This window comes from Cyrtonyx montezumae, unplaced genomic scaffold (genome assembly GCF_038088225.1).
Source record: "Cyrtonyx montezumae isolate F1298 unplaced genomic scaffold, pur_monq_1.0 scaffold_0, whole genome shotgun sequence".
Lineage (NCBI taxonomy): Eukaryota > Metazoa > Chordata > Aves > Galliformes > Odontophoridae > Cyrtonyx > Cyrtonyx montezumae.
In genome coordinates, this window is record NW_027071824.1 from 44,326,757 (window position 1) to 44,351,416 (window position 24,660).

At 39.2% G+C, this 24,660-nt stretch overlaps 1 protein-coding gene across 1 annotated transcript; it reads left to right on the forward strand.

Moving 5' to 3' along the window:
• The first annotated feature begins 470 nt into the window (after window positions 1–470).
• KIAA0408 (KIAA0408 ortholog) lies at window positions 471–22,679 on the forward strand. Its single transcript, XM_065734267.1, has 8 exons — window positions 471–697; window positions 1,576–1,655; window positions 8,307–8,413; window positions 12,262–12,460; window positions 15,132–15,473; window positions 15,798–15,877; window positions 16,566–17,922; window positions 19,794–22,679. Exons 4-8 carry the CDS (start codon window positions 12,326–12,328, stop codon window positions 19,965–19,967), a joined length of 2,088 nt encoding a protein of 695 aa, XP_065590339.1. The 5' UTR covers window positions 471–697; window positions 1,576–1,655; window positions 8,307–8,413; window positions 12,262–12,325; the 3' UTR covers window positions 19,968–22,679.
• Window positions 22,680–24,660: the final 1,981 nt, after the last annotated feature.

Below are 24,660 nucleotides of genomic sequence, written 5' to 3' on the forward strand. Positions count from 1 at the left end.
GTTAATCAATTACTATACATGTACTGCATGAAATCAAACAGAAAAGACATTTGGCATGCTCACTTTCTGATCTAGCAATAGCTCTGAGCTTGAAGAGTTCCCATTAACTCAGAGGCAGACCACTGCATGGCTTCATACAAATTTAAAGCAATCCTATTGTTATTTTTTCTAACCAATTAACATCAATAGTTAAATTGGCATTTCAGGGTTAACCATGCAGAACTCCTACTGAAGTCAATGGGAGATGGGCACTTGGTCCCTCTTCAAGCATAGTTGGAATCACTGTTTATTTTGTTAAAACTTTGGACTTGGTATTCCATTAATTGACTGTTCTCTTTGTCTTTGTATTTACTTTCCCAGATGTTCCAGCCTATCATTTTACTTATTCTCATTCTTGTATTATTTTCATCCCTTTCATACACAACAATATTTAAACTTGTCTTCCTTTTTACACTGTTTTTTGTACTGTAACCCATTCATCGTTTACTGTTCATTGTAGTATTATTTTCAGTTTGTTTATTTTGTCCATCCTCCAAGATAAGACGTGCAAGAGACATAATTTCTGTAATAGTCACTGCTGTAAAAACACTGAAGACTACTTGTTTGCCAAAAACTAAACAAGCCCACAAAACTGCAAAAAAAAAAAAAAAAAAATTCATCCAATAGAATAGGAAACCTGCTCACCATAGTGTTCCAGGTAAGTAAACAGAAAACTTCTCACTTTATCTGCTTTTTATCATTTTTGAATGGCTACCAGTAGAGGTTTAGATTGGACATAAGGAAAAACTTTTTCTCTGAGAGTGGTCAGGCACTGGAATGGCCTGCCCAGGGAGGTGGTGGAGCCGCTGTGCCTGGCAGTGTTCAAGAGGTGTCTGGATGAGGAGCTACGAGATATCATTTAGTAGCTTGTGGTATTAGTAGTAATGGGTGGATGGTTGAACAAGATGATCTAGTTAGGTCCTTTCCAACCTTGTGATTCTATGATTCTATGAATTAAATATTCATTAATTTACACTAAATCAGAGAAAAAATGGGAATACGCAGAGTGGGTATGAGAGTCTGTTTCTTTCCTGTTCCTGCTCCCAGAAAAATAATTTGTATTCTAGCCAGCAATGAAAAATAAAACCATATGCATTCTGCAATTGTATTTCACAGTTTGTATATGGGTTTTGATGGTATTTTTCAGCACTCTGTTATGTAGATCAGACACCGTGGAGGGGACAAATTAACAATGGCTGAAATAGAATAGACATATGTGGGAATGTGGCAAGGAGCTGGGGCCTCTGGGAGTTAGATATACAAAGAAGAGGCTAGCAGAGCAAGCAAGGAGTCTGTTGAGAGATGTAAGCTGTCTGTGTTCTCTGTGTGCTCAAAGTGGCCACATTGCAGTCCAACTTGAATTGTGGGTGATGATGCTATTTGCCTTGTCTGATGCCAAAACAATAAATAAATAAGTGGTAATAAATAAAGCAGCTGCTTTTCTAGCTGGCAATAAAGATTCCCTTTCTATGCCATCACTCTGTTCACTTAACTTACTCCCATATGAGAAGAGTTAATCTCTGTGCCTCTCTCCAGATGATCAGAATCCTGCCAAGAGCTGTAGCCCACTGTATGAAATAGCAGAGAGACAATCCTTTGAAAGAAACCCCTCACAGGTAAGCAAAGGTTGGGCAATGGAATTTATTTTATGAGAATGAAAAAGATAGTGAACTCACAGCATTCAGTGTTAAACAAAAACTTTTATTTCTCTCCTTATTTGTTTAGCTCTCCTTCCTTGTATTCTCAGCAAGTTTAGCAGCTTTGATCAGTTAAATCACTTAACCTTCTTTTAATTCACATAGATATTCTTATCTGGGAATATTGTCATTCTTACTTACTTGGTGGTTATTGAGATGCAGATAAAGAAAACAATAATCAGTATATAAGTGAAGAGATGATTGGTTAATCTCATCTGATGTCCTGGTTAAAAGAGTATGTCACGCCTAACAGAGTTCTGAAGAGTTTCTTATGCTTAATTGCCTTAAAGTTGAGCTAGACGTATTAGATAATATTATGGCAAGGTATGGTCAGTTGCAACTTCCCTTCACTGTGAGTTTCTGCAATCTTGAAGATAGTTCTCAAATCACTGAGCAAAGGCCATTTTGCTGCTTTTCTCTCTGCCAGATTTCAGCAAGGCCTTTGACACGGTCTCCCACAGTATTCTCCTGGGGAAACTGGCAGCCCATGGTGTGGACAGGTTCACTCTTCTCTGGGTGAAGAACTGGCTAGAGGGCCGTGCCCAGAGGGTAGTGGTTAATGGAGTTAAGTCCAGCTGGTGTCCTGTTACGAGTGGTGCCCCCCAAGGGTCGGTATTGGGGCCCATCTTGTTTAATATCTTTATTGATGACCTAGACGAGGGAATTGAGTGTACCCTCAGTAAGTCTGCAGATGACACCAAGTGGGGAGGATGTGTCGATCTGCCTGAGGGTAGGGAGGCCCTTCAGAGGGATTTGGATAGGCTGAACAGCTGGGCTGAGCTCAATGGGATGAGGTTCAATAAGAACAAGTGCCGGGTCCTGCACTTTGGCCACAGTAACCCCATGCAATGCTATAGGCTTGGGGCAGAATGGCTTGAAGAATGTAGAGAGGAAAAGGACCTGGGGGTGTTGGTTGATGCTCGGCTCAACATGAGCCGGCAGTGTGCCCAGGTGGCCAAGAAGGCCAACAGCATCCTGGCCTGTATTAGAAATAGTGTAGCCAGCAGGAGCAGGGAGGTGATCCCTGTACTCAGCTCTGGTACGGCCGCACCTCGAGTACTGTGTTCAGTTTTGGGCCCCTCACTACAAGAAGGACATTGAGGCCCTGGAGCGTGTTCAGAGAAGGGCAACAAAACTGGTGAGGGGTCTGGAGCACAAGTCTTATGAGGAGCGGCTGAGGGAGCTGGGATTGTTTAGTCTGGAGAAGAGGAGGCTCAGAGGAGACCTTATTGCACTCTACCACTTCCTGAAGGGGGGTTGTGGTGAGGAGGGGGTGGGCCTCTTCTCCCAGATAACTAATGACAGGACGAGAGGGAATGGCCACAAGTTGCACCAGGGAAGATTTAGATTAGATTTGAGGATTTTTTCTCTGAAAGAGGTCAGGCACTGGAATGGCCTGCCTAGGGAGGTGGTTGAGGCACCATCCCTAGCGCTGTTCAAGAAGCGTTTAGATGAGGTGCTGAGGGATTTGATTTAGTAGTTGGGTAGGGATGGTGATAGGAGGATGGTTGGGCTATAGATGATCTTGTAGGTCCTTTCCAACCTAATGTATCTATGAATCTATCTTTCAGCAACTAAGAAATCTTTTGTCTTTTTGATTCGAAAGGCTTTGCAATTTGGACTCTAATATATAATAATTCTAGGCTTCAACTTAACATATCAAATCTTAGGACTAGCTTTTTAAATTTCCTTTTGTTTTACTGCTGCTGTTGGGGGGAAGAAAATATCTTTTTTTTTTTTTCTTAAACATTACTGTCTCAGTCCCAGAGAGTCATGCTCAAACCTGATCTAATGTTCTGGGCTTTCAGATTTTAACCCACATGTGTTTTATCAACAAGGCTGAGAAAAGGGATAAGGATGATGAGGAAGGGTTTGCTTTACACTGAGTTTATCAGGAATAGTATTACTGTAAAATAGTCAGGAAGTTTAATGCACAGAATTCACACATCAAGTATATTTTGGAAGTAATTTGAAAAAGATGTGCATCTTAGAAATTAGTTAAGTTGTACGTGAGCCTATTGAGTTGAGAGGTGGATATACCCTCTGCACAGGACTGGTAATTTTACCCCACTGATTAGTCACAGTGATTTTTTTCTTGCATACAGTTTTAGGTTTACTTTATGTGAACCAGACTTTCCCCATCTGAGTTCTGTCAGGCATCAAGAAAACCAGTTGGAGCTGAGACTTTTATGGATGTTTAGGGAGCTGTTGCACAGTCTACAGTCTGAAATGAAGAGATCCTGAGGCATCCAAAATCACTTTAGCAGGTCCCCACAGTCTGAATCTGTGATGAGGAAGGAGGATGGTGAGGAACCCTGCAAACTTTGATACAAAAAAATCCCAATGAGAAATGAAACATGTTTTTCATGTCCTACATTCAGCTTTAAGGGACAGATTGGAACTTCTTATCTGTTTTGCACCAAATATTGCAGAGAGCTGCACAGCCCTCCATTTTTCTCTATTTTAACAGTTGCTGAAAAAACTAATAAAATCAGTACAGAATCTGTTAATACCCAGAACATAACATTTAGCTAAATAAGTCCTCTGTGTTGTGCTAAATTGATATTGCTCGGTCTCACAAAGAAATGTGACAATTCTACTTGTCGAGAAAGGCTGCAGATTCTCTCCACTTATAGGGGTGGTGGACAAAGTCCACTTCAGAGATGAACAGCTAAATTCAGCTGAGAACACCCGCATCTTCTAGCAGGAGTGTGTGGGAGTCAGGCAGAGAAGAGCCAAACTGAACAGTGTGATTTGTTAGTTTATCTGCTCCATAACATGCAATTCTGAAGAGTAGTAAGGAAAAATAGACGATTTGACTTTGTATTTTGATGTTTTTACAGCAAAAGGCTCAGATGCTCAGAACAAACGTGCATCATGTAGCTAACTAACCTTTATAAAGTAGGTTTGCTCTCGGAGGTCGCTGCAGCTTACCTGTACAGGTCATCTCAAGGCATTTCACTGATGAAATACAGCTCCTCTGAAGCACAGCCAGGGACTTGCACAAACCCTGTAAAAATGAGAGATGTAATATTTACCCCTGCTAATAGGGCTATTAAAGTAAACGTGGTAACACGTTATGCTGAGGAGTAAATGTTGAAATCTTACTTAAAAGTGCACAAAAAAAAAAGCTGCACAACTTCTTAATGAAAGAAACCAAATAAGCAAAAGCTGTTTGGAATGGATGCAGAAATCTGTTCTGTGGAGTAGACGTAATACAAATCTGAATTTGGGTTTGATACTGGAATTAATATTCTATCCTTGCAAAAAAATGTTACTGAATTTCAGCCTCAAGATTGCCTTAGTTTCTCTGAAAGATTAGATTTCTGATTCCTGGGTCCCCAGATAATTCACTCCATGTTCTTTCATAAAGAAAGGAGCTTGCATGTATTGATCTAATTCTGATACTTTTACATGGTGTACCTTGGAAGTAAATCAGACAAATTTTTGTCATTTAGAATGTAGATGTTTTTTTTTTCTTTAACTCAACCAGAGAAATATATTCTTTCCTATTTAGAGACATTTCCGAATACTCTGAGAAAATACCTCTTTAAATATTTTCTTTTACTGAAAAATTCCCATGATGTTAGAAAGATCATCTTCTCTAGGATCCATTGGTATTTCTTTCAACCAAAAATATCCATGCCTGAAGGTCTGGTTAGAGAGAGGATAAGTGTCTGATGACACATGTCACCACTGCTACAGTATCTAAACCAGAAGTGAGCAGGTGCTAAAGTGTAGAAATGTGCCTGACAGTCGGAAAATAAAAAATGTCCAAAACTGTGGCTGTGTAAATATGTGTTATAGAAAGAGATGAACTGCGCATGAACTTCCAGAGTTGTTTACAGAAACAAGCAGAGCTTTAGGATATTATATGCCCTTCCCCTTAATCACCTCAGAATTTGATAGGCGAGTAAGAGACTTTAAAGACGTCAGTATCAAGAGCCTAACTCCCATTGGCTTACATTTCTGTCTCTGATATAATGCTGGGGGTAGTGATATTCAAACTCAACTTTTGCCATTACACATTCGGTTGCCTATGGGGAAAATTACAGTGGCTCTATTTAAAGTAAACATGTAAAGTATCTGCCACTGATTTCCAATGTACCCCTGGAGAAGTGACATGACACAACGTTTTGTTGGCTTTATTTCTCTGCTAAGATATAGATGATTGCTGAAACGCATGATGGTTATACAGAATTTGTATTCCTGTCTGCATGTTTCCTGACCTCTATCCACTGCTGGATATGTATTTGTCAATAATACTGAGGTGCAAAACATAACTTTATAAGGATCTGCTGTATAGAATTTGAGTTAACTACAATGGCAGCAGTGCTGTTCTTCTCTCTTGTTACCTGGTTCATGTTAATAAAGCAAAAAGGGTTTGCTGTCCCTGAGCTAGTACAGCAAGACCGAAGATGCTCTGAAATGATCTTGAATGCAAACTGTTAACCAGAGCACACACTTCTGAATATGTAATCTGTTTATAGTCCATGCTGAAACTCATGCTTCTTTGGCTTCAGTCTTGCACAATGAAGAAAAATTTAGCTGAGGAGTTGTTTAACATGACCTTACACTTGTTCTGTTGAGTTACTGACTTCTAGCACAAGCAGAGCTGATACTAGGTATGGACAAAGAATGCTTTGCCTACAGAAGCAGAGTGTCAGATGTGATTAACCTACAATGGTCTTCCTACTTTTTTTCCATGTGCAATAGCCCAGAAAGCCACTTTCACTGCATTTTCTGGTGTTATCTTGTTTTGTGTTTTGTTTTTTTCCTCAACTTTGTTTCACCTTTCCCTTATTAGAAGGAGATTAGCATGGCCCTTTGACTTATGCATAGCACTGTCTAGTTTTGCCTACTCAGCCCGGAGCTGTCTTTGAAATGTCCTTCCAGTGCTATGGATAGGTCAAGAAGTTTCCTTTCTCCACGCATCATCGTGCAAAACAACGCATGAAACAGAACATACAGCCATGCAGGACCATATTCTGCCTGGCCTCCATTGAGTAAGAAGTAGGAAAAAATCTTTTCCAGTGCCCTTTCAGTTACCAGAAGATATGAGGAGCATTGAGGGACATTCTTATCAATTAAGAGAATGCTTACTACAAGCTGCTGTTTTACAAACCCTCACACATTTTTAGTTCCTCACACCAATGGAAATGTAGGATTTTGCCTGAGTGAGAACTCAAGTCTGAGATCTAGTCCATTATTTCCTTTAATTTTGCTTTGCTGTACTTGACATAGCACAATGAGGTACATAATAGCCAATGCTAATGGGAAATCTGGGGGGAAAAAAGGACTTCAGATCATGTCTGTTTGCACAGTGCAGCTGTGCTGAGGAGGAGCAGACATGGCACCTGGGCTAAAGCTGTGCCTCTGGGCTGCCCCTGGGAACCTGGGTCCACTGCCAGCCTTACCAGCTGCCCTGCTGGGAAGCAACCTCCCTAGAGTGTCACGCTTTTACGTATGGGAAATTGTAATTCCCCCATGGTTACAGGAGTTTTTTCTTCAAGGACATACAGTCATGTACTTGGGCATCTTAGTTCACTTTGAGATTGTCTTTTAAATTTTCTCTAGTAGCCCATGTCCCATTACTTTTGTCACACAGGGGCAGAATAAGCACCCAAGTAATGTAAGTACAGCTAGACCATATAAGGAGAAAAAAATGTGTTTTCCTTGAAACCTGCTTTGCTATTTCTTATAAAACAAGAAAAGCCTGCTACCAGGCTGAGGTGCTTTTGGATGTTCCTTGTTAGCGTTACACCAGGGCTGAGTTTCCCTGTGCAAAGGAGATTTTCCATCCAATTGCAAGTGCTTCACTTTGCTGAGACACGAATTATCATAACAGATGAGAGACTCTAATCCAGAATCCTTATGAAGTTGCAGGAATATTTGAGTATATCCTAAAGAAACCATTGTCACCATTTCCAGAATGCAGGACAGTCGGATTACACAGAAAAGGCAGAATTACTGAGCATTAAGTCCTAGTGCACTCAAGAGGGGAAAAAAAAGATTTCAGGGAGGAGTGGTTTGCTTTTAGCTCTTGCAGATAGCTATTAACCAAAAAAACTGCTGCTTTAAACACACTCCCCTTACAAAGCAGTTTACGAGGATCAAGTTGCAAAGCTCAGAATGATCATACTACGACGTATAACCCTGGAAGCTGGGGCTGGGAGGCAGAAAAGAATCTTCCTTCACAACATGGACTCTAATAAAAGCAACCTAAAATTGCCTTATTGTCATAGCTGTAACGTTAGCACTCGCTGCTTTGGCAAGCTTTAAAGACTGGACTGCACTATAAAGCCTAAAAATGTCCTGGACTTGGAGTTGTTTACACAAAATATGAGCAGATATAAAGTTACAGAGCTGGGGGTTGGAAGAGATGGCTTTAAAGCCATCCTCCGTGCACTGACGTCACGTGGAAGCCAGCTGCTGGGATGATGCTGAGCGGAACTGTTTTTCAGTTTGCAAAAGTTGTGGAGTTATTCACAGACAGTTGCAAATGCTGCCCAATGGAAAGGTTGCATCTTGCTTAGCTTTCTTTTTTCTTTTTTCTTTTTCCTTTTAAAGATCAAGATTTGCAGAACTGGATCTCAGCTAGCTATGCATTTCCTTGCCTTCGCTGCTGTTTAGAAATGGACTGACAAACTTCTCAAGGATTTTTTATTCCATGAAAGGTATGGTTATGGCTTATTTGAATCTTTGAACAGTTAAAATAAAATGAAACCAAAAAAACAACCCTGCAATTTAGTAATTGCTGTTTAAATATTGCTTTGATATTGCTATTTATATGTTGTGGTGATTTATATATCTTGTGCATATTCTCTATTCTTAGAGAAAGATTTGGCATTAGTTCAGTTTTTTTAGCAGAGATAGATATATCAACGTAGCAGGGTTGACAGTTATCATTTTGAACACTTTTTTTTCCTACTTTTTCTCTCTTCTCCCCTTCACCCCCTTTTCCCTTTTCTCCCTTTCTCTTTTTCTCTCATTCAAATGCAGGCTATTTTTAATGGTAAAGTGCTCAGTATTGTGACACCTGTCTTTTATAACTGATCAACTGAGTTACTTTATGATTTTCTTAGGTTTTGAAAACACAGGAACTTGTTGGAAATATAGTTTAATTGCTAATTGCCTTATTTATTTTTTATTTTATGGAAAGTCAGTGGAAGATTTTTTTTGTCTGAATGGCTGTGCAAAACAAGTCTAATTAATCTCTGTTGAAAACTAACGTCTCCTCAGACAATGACACTGCACGTTATTTTGAGAAGTCGGTAGTGGTTGATTTCAAATTGTTCTATGTGGTTAGAAAGGATGCAGGTAAGACATGGGGGAATAGTAACAGTAATGTCACATAGTAGCTTAAATCTTTTTTTTTTCTTGAGAGGTAGGAGAACTAAAGGAAAAGTTAAGAGAAAATATGGCTGATGTAGACAAAATTGATTATTTGCTTGAAGTTGATTGCTGTAATGAGTTTCTGACCTTGTCTAGGACATGCAGAATATGCCAATACTGCAGGAGCACAGATACTGCTCTGATCCACACAGCTGATTAAAATGTGGCATTTGACATCCTTTTGTGTTGCATAAGCTATATACAATACCCATGGGGAAATTTTGGTGCACCATCCAGAGAGGGTATGCTATCTGAACTACAGATGGGATTTTATTGCTACTAGCAAATAAAACAAGCAAACAAGCAAATAATAAAGACCGAGAAAAAAGTGAACAGAACGACAGAATCAAGAGATAAACTATCTGAGGAAATTATCCGCTGTACAATAGCAACAGTTCTCAGAATTTGAATCAAGCGGAAATCAGAAAAGAATAAGAAGCAACAGAAGCACTTTGTGGATCTTAGAAGTACAAGTAACTACCTGTAACTTCTGTAACTAACCTCTTTGCTACATCCAAGCCTTGATTGCATTTTGATCATCTCAAGTTCTTTTTATAATTACAATCTCATATGAAACAGCTTGGAAGTTGTTAGGATGAATGCAAATGCACCAGTGGTAGCTCCCAGCACAAAGAAACCACCAGAGGCCTACTCAATCCTACATGCATGCTTGAAAGAAGTAAACATCTATTCTTTTATGTATATATAAAAAACCATGGTGTATAGTCTTAAGTTTTTTCCAAGTAATATGCTGCTGATTGAATCACAGTCATTATTATCAATGGTGCACTGCTAAAATCACCATTTCTTAAAGTTACAGATTATGCCAGCCTCTCTAGTTCATTACTTTGTAGTGCTTACCTATTTTTGTCTGTTTCTTTCTGACGTGTGTTTGAAGATTTCAGTGGAGCAGAAATAGAGAAGTTGTTTAGTTCTCAGAGTTGTACTGAGGAGTTATAAAGGTATAAACGTAGGAATAAATAAATGACTACTAAAAATTACAAACTTTGAACTAAGAAAATGGGAGAGTATTAAAGCAGTTGTGAAAGTATTTTGCAATAGATGCTTAGATTGCAACAGGTCTCAAGTGCAGTGGATTTCTTTTGTATGTTGTTTTTGGTTAATGCTGAAGTCTGGCCCAGAGCTTTGGCCTGGAAAGGTGCAGTCTCCGTAGACTGGCCATCTTCCCTAGGAAGCCATGAGCAAACTAGTGCTTGACTTCTTTTATAATGAGAATGCTGTGTTGTCTTTGAGCAGTTCTTAATTTCAGGGAGTTGTGGGTGTTTGTAAAGATGCCCCATGCATTTTTTAGGCAGGTAGAAGGAGGGCAGATGATCATCTCAGAGCTCTCAGCCAGGTGTGAATCAGAGATTAAAAGAGTAAGCTCCAAAACCAAGTTATGTGGTGACAGGGTTACACTGCTATGAAATAGGTTAATAAGTGACGTTTGGCGACTGCTTCCTCAGTCCCAAGGAGCTTGTGATCAATGGTTTTACAGACAGAGGGCTAGGACTGGCCCCAAGATGGCTGCCACGTGAGATGCTGCATCAAGACTTCCTGTGGCACCAAAACCTGAGTACCCTCTGGGCTCAGCTGAGCTCTGCTCACTTGCTCATGAAAGAAGCTGACTTCAGGATTGGCATCAGTTTACCAGTCAGCTGAAATAATGCAGACACTAGTAAGTACTGATTACATAGTAGCCACAGCTGAATCAACAAGTGTGGCCCAATACAATATGGGATGAAGAAAAGCTTTGTGTGAAGCTCAAGTGTGAATATATACTGCATCAAAGAAGATGTGGGTGGTAAAATGGGCAGTTCCTGTGAGCTGATGGTCACTGTCTATCAGTAAGGGAAAATAACAAATTCCAGGAAGGTAAACCAGAGCTTAACCCTTGTTCATGCTCTGATAATTCATTTGCCTGCCTGTACACTTGGCTTCTGGAAGGAGACAAAAGCAATGCAGAGGTATTTTATGACCAGAACTAGATTCCAGGTCCACCTAAGTAACGCAACAACATGCTTTGAGAGCCAGTCAGTGACTTGAGCATCAATGGGTATGTACCAGCTGTTATACTTCAGTAGCCACTGAAACTGAGTAATGGTTGTTTTGGCCTTGCTGGCATGGTGAATGTGCAGGCAATACTGGAACTTCTGTTGCAAGCCTAACAAAGCAGGAAGAATACTAAGCCCATAAAATCTGGAACAGTTATGTTTCCAAGTCAAATGAGCAGATCCAAAATACTTAAAAGATTTAGTTGTTTATATTAATACTTTTTCATCAATTCATAGTAAGAAACTAAAGGTATCTGAAGAGGATCAAATGAATGATCAAATGCTCTGAGTGAGGCTTTGAAAGAGTTAAGAGCTATCGGATAACTGTTTCCAGTTTTCCCTATGCTGGTCCTGGATCTGGCATTTATAGATGTAGGTTTGTGAATCCAAAGTACATAAATTCTTAATAGGGGACAGCAGTCAGAATGATGCTTTCTACTGCATGTATGTGTTTGTTACCTGTTTCTAGCTTTTCTCTTCTGTTTTTCTTCATGTATTCTAAAGCATCCATATAGCCGTGAGAATTCTCTTCTCGTGTATAAAGTTCACACTCTTCAATTGCCGAAAGATTGTCAGTCTTTCTCATGCTAAATGCATTTGTGAAAGGGGTGCATCAGCAAACATGATACGTTTACACTTGTCGTTGTCTTTTGAACAAAAATAAATATATCTTTCACCCTCAAGGACAGACCTTGCAGGATCCCAAGGTCCTGACGTGCCATTAAGTATTACACAGAGTCAGATTTCACAGAAAGCATGTTTATAGTGAGATGTAACAGCAAAAATATGAAGTAGCCTTGGTTCACAAACTGCTATGAAGACAGTAGTGAATCCTGTGATGCAGATTGTGCATCCATCCTCCTGTTTTCATATTGGATCTGTCTGCTCCTGGAGTTTTGTCCTACAATATTTAGTTCTTCTATGTTCCTGTCATGCTGCAGATATATGTCGTGCAGTCTTGTGCTGCTGTCTCCTGCAAACACATTTAAATTAATTATTCTTGGGTTTTATTTACTTGCTTCTTTTTTTCTGGGAAGCTAGAATGGAAGACAACACTAAATCTGATAATCTTTCAGGAAACCTTCAGGGAAGAAAGAAAAAGGCAGAGCTGTTTTTGTTGCTGTTACACAGACCATAACCATGGACCTGCGTAAACAACTGGAGAACACTGAAAGGAACTGGAATAAAGAGAAAATGGAACTGCTGGAAAAATTTGACAATGAAAGGAAAGAATGGGAATGTCAGTGGAAAGTTATGCAAAAGAAAATTGAAGAGGTACTTTAAAACAAAACTCTGAACACTAACATTTTTACTTAAGTATTTTCAGCAACTAGAGACCACTTCAATTTATTTTTCGCTGAGTTATATCCTATTTCCTATTAGTCACTGGGATTTTGTGATAGTTGATAATAGGATGCAGAGCCTGGGATTAATCAGTATTTGCAGTTGCTCATTTAATACTCAGAAATATGAAGCAGGAGATTAAGCATAACTATGTCAAATTTACTGTATTGTTGGCTGTATATGCTTGTGCCAGTTCTTTTGGCATTGAGCCATGGTGCTCATTTCATACATGCTTTTTGCAAGTACAGACATGCTAAACAGATCTGAATGTATGAAGTATAGGAAAATGCATATTTTGTAACAAAAAAATCTAGGTGTCAATTCGTGGTACAAGTCTGGTAGGATAAATGGTAATGGTAAAAGGAATGTAATGCATCAATCTCTGTATGATGCAGAACTGTTCTGTCAAAAACCTGCTCCATCTATGGACAACATTTAGTAGAGAAAATGGCTACATTAAATAGCACAAAAGCCCTGACACCACTTGTGTTTATGCATACTAACGAATATTCACTTCCTGCCATATTCTAAGACATCTCCTTCTAGAAATAATTTAAGTAATTATTTATTACTTTTTTTACCCCAAAATAGTCACTTATGTAGAACACTTTGGCGTCCTGAAACACATAAATTGAATCTGCCTTGGCAGAACATAGAGACAAGCTTTTTTGTCACTGAGTTTTCCACATTTTTCATGCTAATGTACGCATGGAGTAGTTTTGCTTACTTTCTGCCAACACCTCCCCATGGCTGAGCAACACAGGAATGTGTGGCAGAGACTGCTCACATGGAAGTACAAGATGGAAAATGAACTGCAGCCATACAGTGTCCTCAGCATGCAATGTTACTTCACATCAGCTCTCCTATATTTTACCTGAAGTTTTTACAAACTTTGGTGTGACAATCTTCACTACATTCTATCTTCTGTGTTAGGACGTTTCTGTGCTGTCTTACCTAATTTCATTATCAAGGTAAAGGTGTTCAGAAGTTCTTAATGTGACTTGTGTACGTAAGATTATTAGGTTTATGAGCTATTTTGAAATGATAGCAATGTGCTGTGAAATGATGTTCAGATTATTAGTAGTCATGACAATGGATATGAAGACCATGTTTGTTCAATATTTTTTTGTTAGCATATGGATAAGGAAAATGTCACAAACAAGAAAAGAGATGAAGAATGGAATGGAGCTGAGGGGAAATACAAGACCAGACAAAACCTGAGATGATACCCCCAAAGTTATTGACATCCTAAGGTCTCTTTTTAAGCTCTGACTGTAGCTGCCCTTGATTTCAGTTGCCTGGCATTTCTTCACTAAAAGCCACGTCTGGAGAAAAGGGGAGATCCCTTTTTTAAATATTATCATCTGCAAAAGTTTTTCGTAAACAAGGCTTATGCTACCTTGTCAGCTTGTAATTTTGTTTGGTAGTTTTCTTTAGCCCACCAAATACAAACTTCCGTGAAAGATTTCTCCAGGAAGGACTATCATGGTTTAAGAGATATTGCTGAGTTAATATCCTTCCCACATGCTGCTGTGTTGAATCCAAATGAGGCCTTCATTTACTGGGTATTACAAAGTTTAGCCCTTAGGTCCCTTGAACAGTTGGGCTTTGAGAGCAAATTTTGAAAGCCTCAGAGGAGGTCAAGTGTTGAGTCTCTGAAAATGAGAGTACTTCTGATTCACAACTACTCATGAAATGGTCCCGTGTTCTTCACATTGTCATTCTTTTTCACTGTTCTTTCAAAAGGACAGTGCACAAGAAGAGAGCAGGCAGATGGCTATTTGAAGGTGCTTGCTCTGGTCTTTCTTCATAAGAGCAAATTAAGAATGAATGTTTATAAGGAGCCATGGGATTCTTGGCACTAGAAATGATAATGTAAGCAGATTTATGATGTTGCTATTTTTTCTACATTATCATTTATCACAGTTCTTTGGTTTGAATATGCTGGTTGACAGGAATTTGCACCTTTTCATTTACTAGTAAAGCCACTGGTTCTCAACAGATAGAAAGAAAATAGGGTGGTGACAGCACGTTGCCAAATAGTGCCATTCTGGAGTACTAATTTATTGCTGAAGTCACAGGGAAGAATTCCTTTTGTCAGAGAACCAGAAGAGTGCTTTAGTGCAGATGGCACTGTGTGTGATGAGAACTCATTTCCCCTCTTTAAACTAATATACTTTACCAGGCTGTAACGTAGAGCCCTCTCTCCCGTTCACGTGCACTCACATTCCCCATGCAGCACATCAGAGCTGCGTTCACCACGTAATGTGCTGATATTACTTGGAGGCAATCATACAGCTTCTGGCTGGACATTGGCCTCATGAGGTCTCTTGGAATCCTATCATATGTTTACCAGCCATTTATTAAAACCATGGCAAAGGCAATGGTAACCTCCCTTTCCACATCCTATAGCAATAACATCCTATGGACTATCATGCTCTGTGACTCAAGGTTTTTCTACTAACGCATATATCAATTTTTTCTACTTAGTGCTACCACATGAAGCATCATTTGAAATAGAAGATTGTTGTTTGTTGGATTGATTGTTTCAAAAGTTCATCAGAGTACTGTGATTTAATAGATGGTTCTGTTGTTTTTTCAGCTTTACCAGGAGGTAAAACTTAGAAGGGAGAACAATATGAATGTCCATGACAGTAAGGATATTCAGAGCAAGATGCTGCAGCTGTCCATGCGTTCTCCTACTTCAGAAAAGAGTGACGCGGTAGAGCTGGACTATCAACACAATGTGGTAAATGATGGGATGGAAAGATGGAGTTTGCTGAGTAAAACAGGACCTGAATGCAAAGAAATCAGAACCAAGAGAAAAAACGATACTCTGTTAATGGACAATCTGGGCTTTGAGAGCCATGAGGAACTTGAAGACAGCCTCAGCATCAAAACTTCCAAGAAAAATGCCAAGAGCTGTATTGGTGATCTCAATACAGTAAGTAAAATATTAGATGTTTCAGTTACGAGGGTGAAGAAAATACTGAGAGCTTTGGTCTGCTAACGTTAACCTGATTTTATTCTCCCATCAAGGCTCTCTCTCTACTTCCTCCTCAGTCTGCTGATGTGCATCTTCTTACTGTTTAAATGTGTTTATAGCGTGCGCTTTACCTCAGTTCATAACCATTTTTATCTTTCCCCATGCTGCTTTCTTCTGCTGTGACTATTAAATGCAAATCACCACAAGTTTCAAAATAATTCTGGAGATGCTATTTAAAAGGCTTATGCTAAAAAAAAACAACCTATTCTCATATTTACAAAGGCTCTTAAAGAACTTGCCAGAGTTAGTGAAGAACTATGCAGCTATCAAGAGGAAATTCGGAAGAAGTCTAACCACAGAAGGTAAAAGCATATTTGGACTCCTTATCTTAGAGGAAGAAAATGAATAGAAGTCTGTGCTCTTGTTCACTTTCAAGGGAGGCTTGCTCTTGAATTTATCAGCAGCTGATCAGGTTCTATCCTCTCTGTCTTTCGGTATTAGCTCATTCAAATGAAATGTGCTGAAATATGGTACAGGCCACATTTCACTAGTAAAATGAAGTTTATCTGTAGAACCTACAAAATGAGATAAGTTCTTGTATGAGATAAAATTATATGTGTTTATAATGGCTATATGGAGGCTTGGGAAAGGGAACAGATATTTCTGTCTGCCCTGATCCCATATCTGTGTTGTACTATACAGTACTGTATGTTAAGATGGGAAGTTTCTGACATTAATCCCAGATTTAGCCTTAAATGTTGGAGATGTGTCAGAAAGCACCTGACAGGGAATCTCTGCTATAGGATAGTTAAGAAAATAAGTAAACAATTTTAGTGGCTAGGGAAAGGAACATGTGATTCCTTGTGTTGAGCTTTCTTCGCATTCTCGTTTGTTTTGAGTGAATTTTATCAGCTACAGTGGTACAGCTCCCAAAGCCTATTAAGAAGCCAGCGTTAAAATACTGCTCATAGGGAGAATAATCCATGCTGAGGTTCCCTTAGGGAATACCTTTCTAGCTCATCCCTAAAATACCTCTCCTTTTATGTCCAGAATGAAGTCAGTTCCTTTCTTGGGGGAGTTTGAAGAAACCCAAAACACGGTTATTCTGCCTGAGATGAACCATTTGTCCAACAGCGAATCACAGTCTTCAGTTGCTTTTGAAACAGAGGAACGTAATAATAGGAAGAATCTGATGAGCTCCACCAAGGTTTTGAAGGATATGTCTTATGGTAGTCTTACTAGCAACAGAGAAGTTTTCAGACCTTGGCAACAGAAAGAAGCTCCACCAGTTCCTCCAAGAAGCACTTCTCGGCTCCTAACAAACTCACTTTCCGCAGCTGTACAGCTTTCCGAAGCACCAGTGAGAGATCCAGGCACCAAAAGCAATTGCAAGGTTCAGGACTGTAGGAGTGGAAGGAAACTGACAAATCCTTCATCTGTAAAACTAATTGAAACTCCAGTGGCCTGTGCAAATGAGAAGGCTGGGAAAGTTCCTGTGATGGCAACTGCTGCAATACCTGTAACCAAAAATGAGTGCATTGTACCAACTTTCTGCCACAACACATGGACATATGATGTTGGTAAAGACAGTAAAAGTGAGCCGTCCCCACTGTCAGCCCAGAAGAGTTGTTCAGATGGAAATATGGCACACAGCAACAGAATGCACCAGAAACAAAGTTCCAGGTCTCACTGCAGTCCTTATTACAGTAATGACTTTTATGTCCCTGCTGCCCTGCACAATGATCTTTTGGGAGACGCTGGTTATATTTTGGGGAAGACTCAGAGAAATGAAACTTTAGCAGCAAAGATTGATGAGTTTAACCGGACTGTATTTCACACAGATAAACGTAATAATACGTTGCAAGAAAACCAGGTGACTCGCACAACATTAGAAGACCACAAACCCTGCAGCCCAAGATGTGGCTCTGCTATTAGCAGGATGGAAACTGTAGATACATCTTGTGTTTCAAATCCCAAGTCCTCTGCAGCAAAAGAACAAGAAACTAACAAGCCCAGCAAAGCTGTCAGAACAGCAGGGCAACAAAAGCAAATAAATGGACTTCCAAATACTAGTGGTTACAGGCACATGCTTCACGAGCATGACTGGAGACCGAGTAATTTATCCGGTCGCCCGCGTTCAGCTGACTCAAGATCAAACTATGGTGTTGTTGAAAAGCTTTTGAAAAACTATGAAAAATCCACAGTGACTTCTCCATGTAATGCAAAATACTGCAAAGATAAGTGGACACGGGCAAACTCCGAAACCACTGATGGGAGTTGTGAGACGTTGAATCAGTATTTAGAAATGCTTCCGACTGAGCAAGGAAAGCAAGAATTTCTGAGGAATTCAGTCAGGCATATTGGGCAGCAACTGAAGCAAGGAAAGGACAGACAGAAGTTACCAGAGGTAAGGTTCAAAAGAATGGCAAGAACAAAATAATTCAGTTTTATACTTAGCTTCAGATTTTAAAGTGTCATGATACTGTAAAGAATTATGTAAAAACTGATACCTTAGCTAGGATCTAGATGAATCATAAGTAGGCGAGACTAGCGAACTTGCTTGCCAGACTGTAGCTTCTGCTGCTGCTATGTAAAACTAGGTATTAGCAACAATTCAGGGTTTGAACTAGTGAAAATCACAATCAGATTTTAATTCTCTCCCTCCTTCCTTTAGCTGGATACTTGTTTCATAAGCCTTCTCAAATGACTTAAGACCACTCTGCCATGTCAAAATCCTAGAGGGCTGAGGCAGCATTCTTCAGAGTCCTGGGTGCTGCTTGGTTCAGGATTTCCTTGGAACTGACCATGAAAATGGGTGTTTTTTATTTAGAGCTTCCTGGAATTAAGCAACCTCCTCTTACTCACAGCTCTGCTTGTTCTATGAATTAAAGCGTAAACTCACAAGAACAGAAGAGTATGGCATTACTCATTAACTTTTATTTGGCTGAATGTATTTGCAAGAGTTTAGAAGTGCTGCCTTTGCCAACATTCTTAATGAAAAAAGAAACAGATGGTTGTTTTTTTCTTTAAATATTCTGTAAGTTACACATTTTGTAAAAGGCCTCAGAGAAGGAAAGATCTATTTTCCTGTAGAACTCCTTGGCCGAAGAATGCAAATGTACGTGTCCCTTACTGTATCAGAAGCAAGAAGGCAAATATGTTTAGAGCTGACAAACTTAGACAGATTCAGACTGTCAGCTGGTATGCCTTATACACTGTCACAAATTCACAGACTTTGGTGGAGGTATGTGGATTTAAACAGCTGAGAATCTGAGCGTGTAGGTTTCCTTCTGCGTGCTTTTATGTCAGCCTTACAGTGATGCAACATCTTGCTTAGCAGAAACATCTTTGTTAACAGCATAGAGGAAAGCACATGAATCCTTTGATTTCTTTCTCATCCAGAGAAAGTTTGATAGGAAAATGGAATTTCATCAATAAATATGTAAGGAAGAAATAATGACGAGATAACGACTGAATTTGCATTGATGTGAGCCCAGAATAACTTAACTAAGCCAGCTGGATTATTTTCTCCATAGACTCACACTTCATGTTGTCATTTATGTTGTGTAAAGTAAGTGTAGAATACTGCCTGGTTAGGAGATTCCATTCTAGGTCCCGCAGCTTTCATGTCACAAAGATGTGAAAAACTACACCTGGCATGAAGCATGGAGGTTTATCTTCATTATTTCAGATTTATATTACTGTAGCTAAGATCAAGGTCTGTTGTTTTTCCTGTACATATAAGGAATGCAGACTTGACACTGCATTAATAAATAATCATTCTGAATTATTTACCAACTATAAACAGCTTTGTGCCGTGCTAATAGAAAGAGAGTTCTTAGCAAAATGTGTCTGCTGAAATAGAAGCTATCAAAAAGTACCTAAAAAGAATGTAGATCATACTCTAAGATGCTGAAGGTTCATTCACAAGACTTCCAAAAATGAAAGGAAATGGAAAATGAATGTTCAGCTTTGGCACTTCCAAAAATGAAAGCAAGTGGAAAAATGAGCGTTCAGTTTTGACTTGCCTTAACATTTTGTCCTTTTCCTTGTATCTGACACTTGTCTCCACATATTTTAAACTGCAACTGAAGTGAGAATCCCTATACATAGAAATGCCTGTTCTTTTGCATTCTATGCATTGCTTTGTTCCTTTTAATAGCTTCAGACCACCTGCTCTATGGTCACCCTAAATGTCTTCCTGCATTCCCAGTGCATTCCCTGAAGGACTTCTACTGCTGTAACTCGTTAAATCAAGGATCTGCTTTTGTGTTCTAGATATCTGTGCCAAATAAATGTTCAAGTGGGAAGGGTTTCTCCCGGCCGGCCCGACCAGCAAATAGACGCCTACCTTCCAGATGGGCATCCAGATCACCATCAGCACCGCCAGCTGTGAGAAGGACAGCATACAACTGCTCTGTCTCCTTTAGGTCAGAGACCTCAGTAGTCTGAACCCAGAAATGGGCTGAATGGAGTTGTGAAAGCTCTGCACCTCACTATAACTGTGTACAATATGTGTTGTAGCAACCAGCTCTACACTGTCCTATCTTGTTCAAGAATGACTCCATCACATGCTGGACAAAACATTTTGAATCTTAGGTCATCACCATGGTCTTCAGTGTTTTTATTGAGGTGAAATAATGATACCCCTGGTTTTCTCCAATTTTTTTTTTATCACTAGCTCACAAGGAATTTATTTTGAACAACATCTTTCTTAATTTGCCTAACAATTTTGAGTTGAAACAATGTATAGTGCTGTATATTCTGACTCTTCTGCAAACAGCAGAACATAAAATTGTATGCATGATCATGTGTCTGTAGGTGCATGTGTTGGACTAGGAAGTATACAGATCTGTATTTAGAAGAGACAAATTGTGCTAGTGTTGACACTGAAATTACAACCTATATGCCAACCTATAAATATATATATATACTTTCTGTTTATTTTAAAAGGTTTGAAATATACAGTCCTGATGACACTTATATTTTGTATATCTTTTACATAGGTTCACAGGTGTAGTATTTAATGTACAAAAACTAAATATGCATTTTTGTGACTCTAATTGCAGCGATAATGCCTTGCACAATATGTATCTGAAGCAGACTAGTGCAACAGTCATGCTTCATGGTATCCTCCTTCAGTTTCCTAACCCTTATAATACTAGATCAAAACACCCAAACGTATTTTTTCTGAATTAAAATATTATATGATTTGTAATACATTAGCTTTTTTCAACACCAGAGACATTCCTGAAATGTTCTATCTCTTTGAAAGCGTTTAAGCGTGCCATTATATATATAGCATACTGTAAACAGTTCAGCAGTTTCAACTTGTGTAACATACAATTTATGAAGGGAAGAAAAGGCTTGTATATGCTCAATTCTGTAAAACTTATTTTTTCCTTCTAGCATTATACTTTGAGGTTTGGCAAAGTCAGAGAACAATGGACTTGTTTACTTTCACTCAAGGCAGGAGAACAAGGACTGTTGTTCCCAGTGCTGCAGACACGCTCCTTTTTTACTCTCCTCCTAGACTAGAGTGCCTGAGCTGCTTGCTAGCAGCATACTGCTCCTTGGCTGACTTGTGACAGTCAGTTACCAAGTTTACTTGCATTCTGGCAACATCTACATCTAGTATGGAAGTACTGCATCGAGATCTCATCACGGTAGTGCCAGAAATCCTTGACAAATGGCCTCGGAAGTCATTGCCATCATCTGACTCGGTATTATGGGCCATCACAATGATGTGTACAGAGCCTGGTTTGTTCCTTCCCACAGTGTGGAAGAAGTGCAAATGTTACCCAGATGCTTGCTGAAAAGATGGTGTCCTTCATCCTGGAATTTTTTGCACTCTTTTCTAGGCTGTTGCTGGATGTGCGGAATAGTGATGATGATAAATGGTACCTTTAAACAGCATGTCTAGGTTAAAAGGAGCAAAGAGGCACTTCTTCAACATTAGCCTTATCTTGTCTTGCAAATTTTCTTCTTCTTCTGGAGAAACATACTGTGTTTAAAGGAATTTCAAACTGATCCTGAGATCCATTAATGTGCGTGTCTTCATATGTGAATGTAAAAAGGATTTCAGGCTTTTGTCCTAGTGAATTGTGTGTTTGGCAATATAGGGAAAATTAGTTGTGCTTAATTTGATAATGATATGTTGTCTTATCCCAGTCATGCTGAGAACCCACACCTATTTTCTTCTTTTTAGGGCCTTATTCTTCTTTCCTCTGCGCAATTATTTTTTGCAGAGTGAGGAAGCAGGCAGACATGTTCTGAGCAATGTATGCTCTGTGCCAGGATCAATAACTTTTCAGGCATGCCACTGTTGGATTGAGCAGGCATTAGAGCCATAAATCCAAAACTGTACACAGAATCGTGGCTGCCTCATGGCAAAAAAATGTGCTCAGAATAATTAGTCCCATCTAAACTTTCTGGCACCTTTTGTGTGTGAGTACATACACAAAGGGCTTCGAACAGATCAACAATTAATTAAAACCAATGCAGATTTTATTGCAAAGTTATTAATGTAAAAGAACAGAAAAGCTTGAAGAAAATTCATACATTTTGCACAGAGATTAAAATCTGTGTTTGAGTGAAAAATGAAGAGTAAAATAAATTTTTCTCTTTGCCCTAATTTAGAGATTGCACTCCATTAAAGTCCTTAGAACTCAAAAGATTACAGATTTTTGGATCAGTGAATTTGGAACATTATTTAAGGTTCTTCTGACAATGGCAACTAGCAAACCAAAATGCCTTGCAAACTGGCTTTTCAAATGCCTAAGTAGCCAGGCAACTTCAAATGCCTGTAGCTGAGAAAAGGGTAATATGAAAGAACTGTAAAATTATGGTTCTTAATTTCAGTCAGTGCTGACTGCAATCAAAATCCTTTCAATCACCTTTGTGGTGGTGTTACACAGTTTTGTTCTGAAAAATGGTGGTGTGCTTTTGTTCTGAGAATGTAACACTACAGAACACTTTCCCTCAGTCAATGGATGTGTTTCTTTTGCTCGCTTAAGTTTCTTTGATCGCTTTTGACATAATCACATTGTTGAACAACAGAGAAAGGATCAAATATCTACAACATTCCCTTATGTATGTAAGTTTAAGGAACAGAAGGTTTTTTAAATAAACTAATAGGTCAAGGACAAGTTCATTTTGTCAACATTTTCTGTGTCCACCTAATTATAGACGTTAGTTCTGATGCCTTAAAGTATCAAAACTAGTGATTTTCATCTGTAGGTGGTTTGCTGGGACATACTGATTTTAGAAACTTGCCACTGAGGCTGTTCAAATACTCTCTTCAACCATGCCTGTGATAGGGCCGCTGTACTGCAGTGAGTTTTTTTTATTCCCAGAGCTGTGATCATAGAACCATAGCATTGGCTTTATTGTATATGTTTGCTGTAGGAAGAGCTCCAGGTTCTCCCAAACGATCTCTGAAAGGAAAATGCAGTTATCTTGGAAGCTCTTGGGGAAGGGAGGCTCTATATGCCTGCACACAGACATATTCATAAAAGATCAACAAATTACCTAAGTATAACTGACCTTTCTTTTAATACTGGTGTCACCTGTGGAAGCTGATAGTTTTCTAAGTTGTTTATTGAAATAAGCTTTTAGTATTCTTCCATATGCCACCTATATGCCATCTGCCCAGCGAGGTGATGGAGTCACTGACTCTGGAGGGATTTGTGAAATGTGTGGATGTGGCACTGAAAGACATATGGTTAGTGGGCGTGCATGGTAGTGATGGGTTGATGGTTACCTGTGCTCTAAATGAGTCTAGGATCTTGTTATGGAATAGTTAGGGACATTAATACTGGCATGCCCCAAGAAATTTTTGAAGTGTAAAAACCCTAAATGAAGTAATAGTGAGGACAGTAGAAGCAACACCTCTTACGTGCAAAAAGTCAGCTGCCCGCTGACGTGTTTACAAGCTGTCAGAGTTGGAGGATGTCACTGGGAATCAGCTGGCTGGTGCTTAGCTGGTGGAAGGGATTATTCTCCACTGTGCTTGGAGATTGAGCCAGCATCTTTCCTTCAAACTCTTAAGGTGGAGCATGGAGGGCAGAGACACCGGCTCAGTCAGACCATGCTTACAAATAGTGCCCAGCAGGCTACTTGAATGCTTGAAAACTGGGCTGGATCATGGCTTCTGATAGAGGCAGAGGAAAAAAATATGTTTTTAAGCTTCGGGACATCATTCCTCAAAGTCAGAATATGTTCTTACTAAATGTTTCATCTTTACAGTGTTTGTGATAGACTTTAAGACGTTGTTGAGGGATGAATTTTGCATGTTGTCCATAACAATACAATTATCTTTGACTATTATACATACTGTAAAGGAATTAGCTGTTATATTCAGAGAAGAATTGGCAATTGGTGTAATGTGATTTTTCAGAGCACCAGTTTATTTCTCCAGTTGTTTTTTGTTTTTATTTTTTTCAGATTTTGTTTCTGTAAATAGGGATTTTGTGTCCAATGGCTTGACAGCAGCTCAGCAGGGAGGCCATTTCCCTTGGAGTTTTCTTGTTTCTGGACCAAGCCTAGATTTCCTAGCATGCAAGAACTTATGCAATTCTCATACTGTTGCTATGCAAAGAATTCCTTTGGCTTTGAGATCTGCAATATACAGCTCTAGCTGTTACACTGTTGAATTGAACAATTCTGTTGCAGTCTCTTTGATTAAATGCTCTTTAAACTGCAGGACAGAATGCATTTGCTCTTAGTGCACTAAGTCAGCGCCCCTTTGGCCTTTCCATCCCTCTTTGATCCCAGTGAATGTATATTTTCAGGTTGTTTACTGACATTGCTCTTTATGTGTACGCCATACCATAAGACTTTCTACTTGTGCCGATGTCAAAATATTTTGGGACAGCCTATTCTTCAAAATGCTGGTATTATTATTGCCATTCAAAAACGTGTTACACCTTAATCTATTGTTTTGCATCACTGAAAATACAATTTTTTTAATCAACTGTTAATGGCATATGTTATATAAAACTCGTTGCTTTTGCTTTTTAAAATGATTGATGTGCTTTGCCTCTACCCCTTGTCCACACACCTTTTCTGTTTTGTGTAGTACTTGTGTTGGCAGAGGTGTATTCCTGGTATGTGTGGTTCATCCTGTTATCACGTGGCTGTGGGA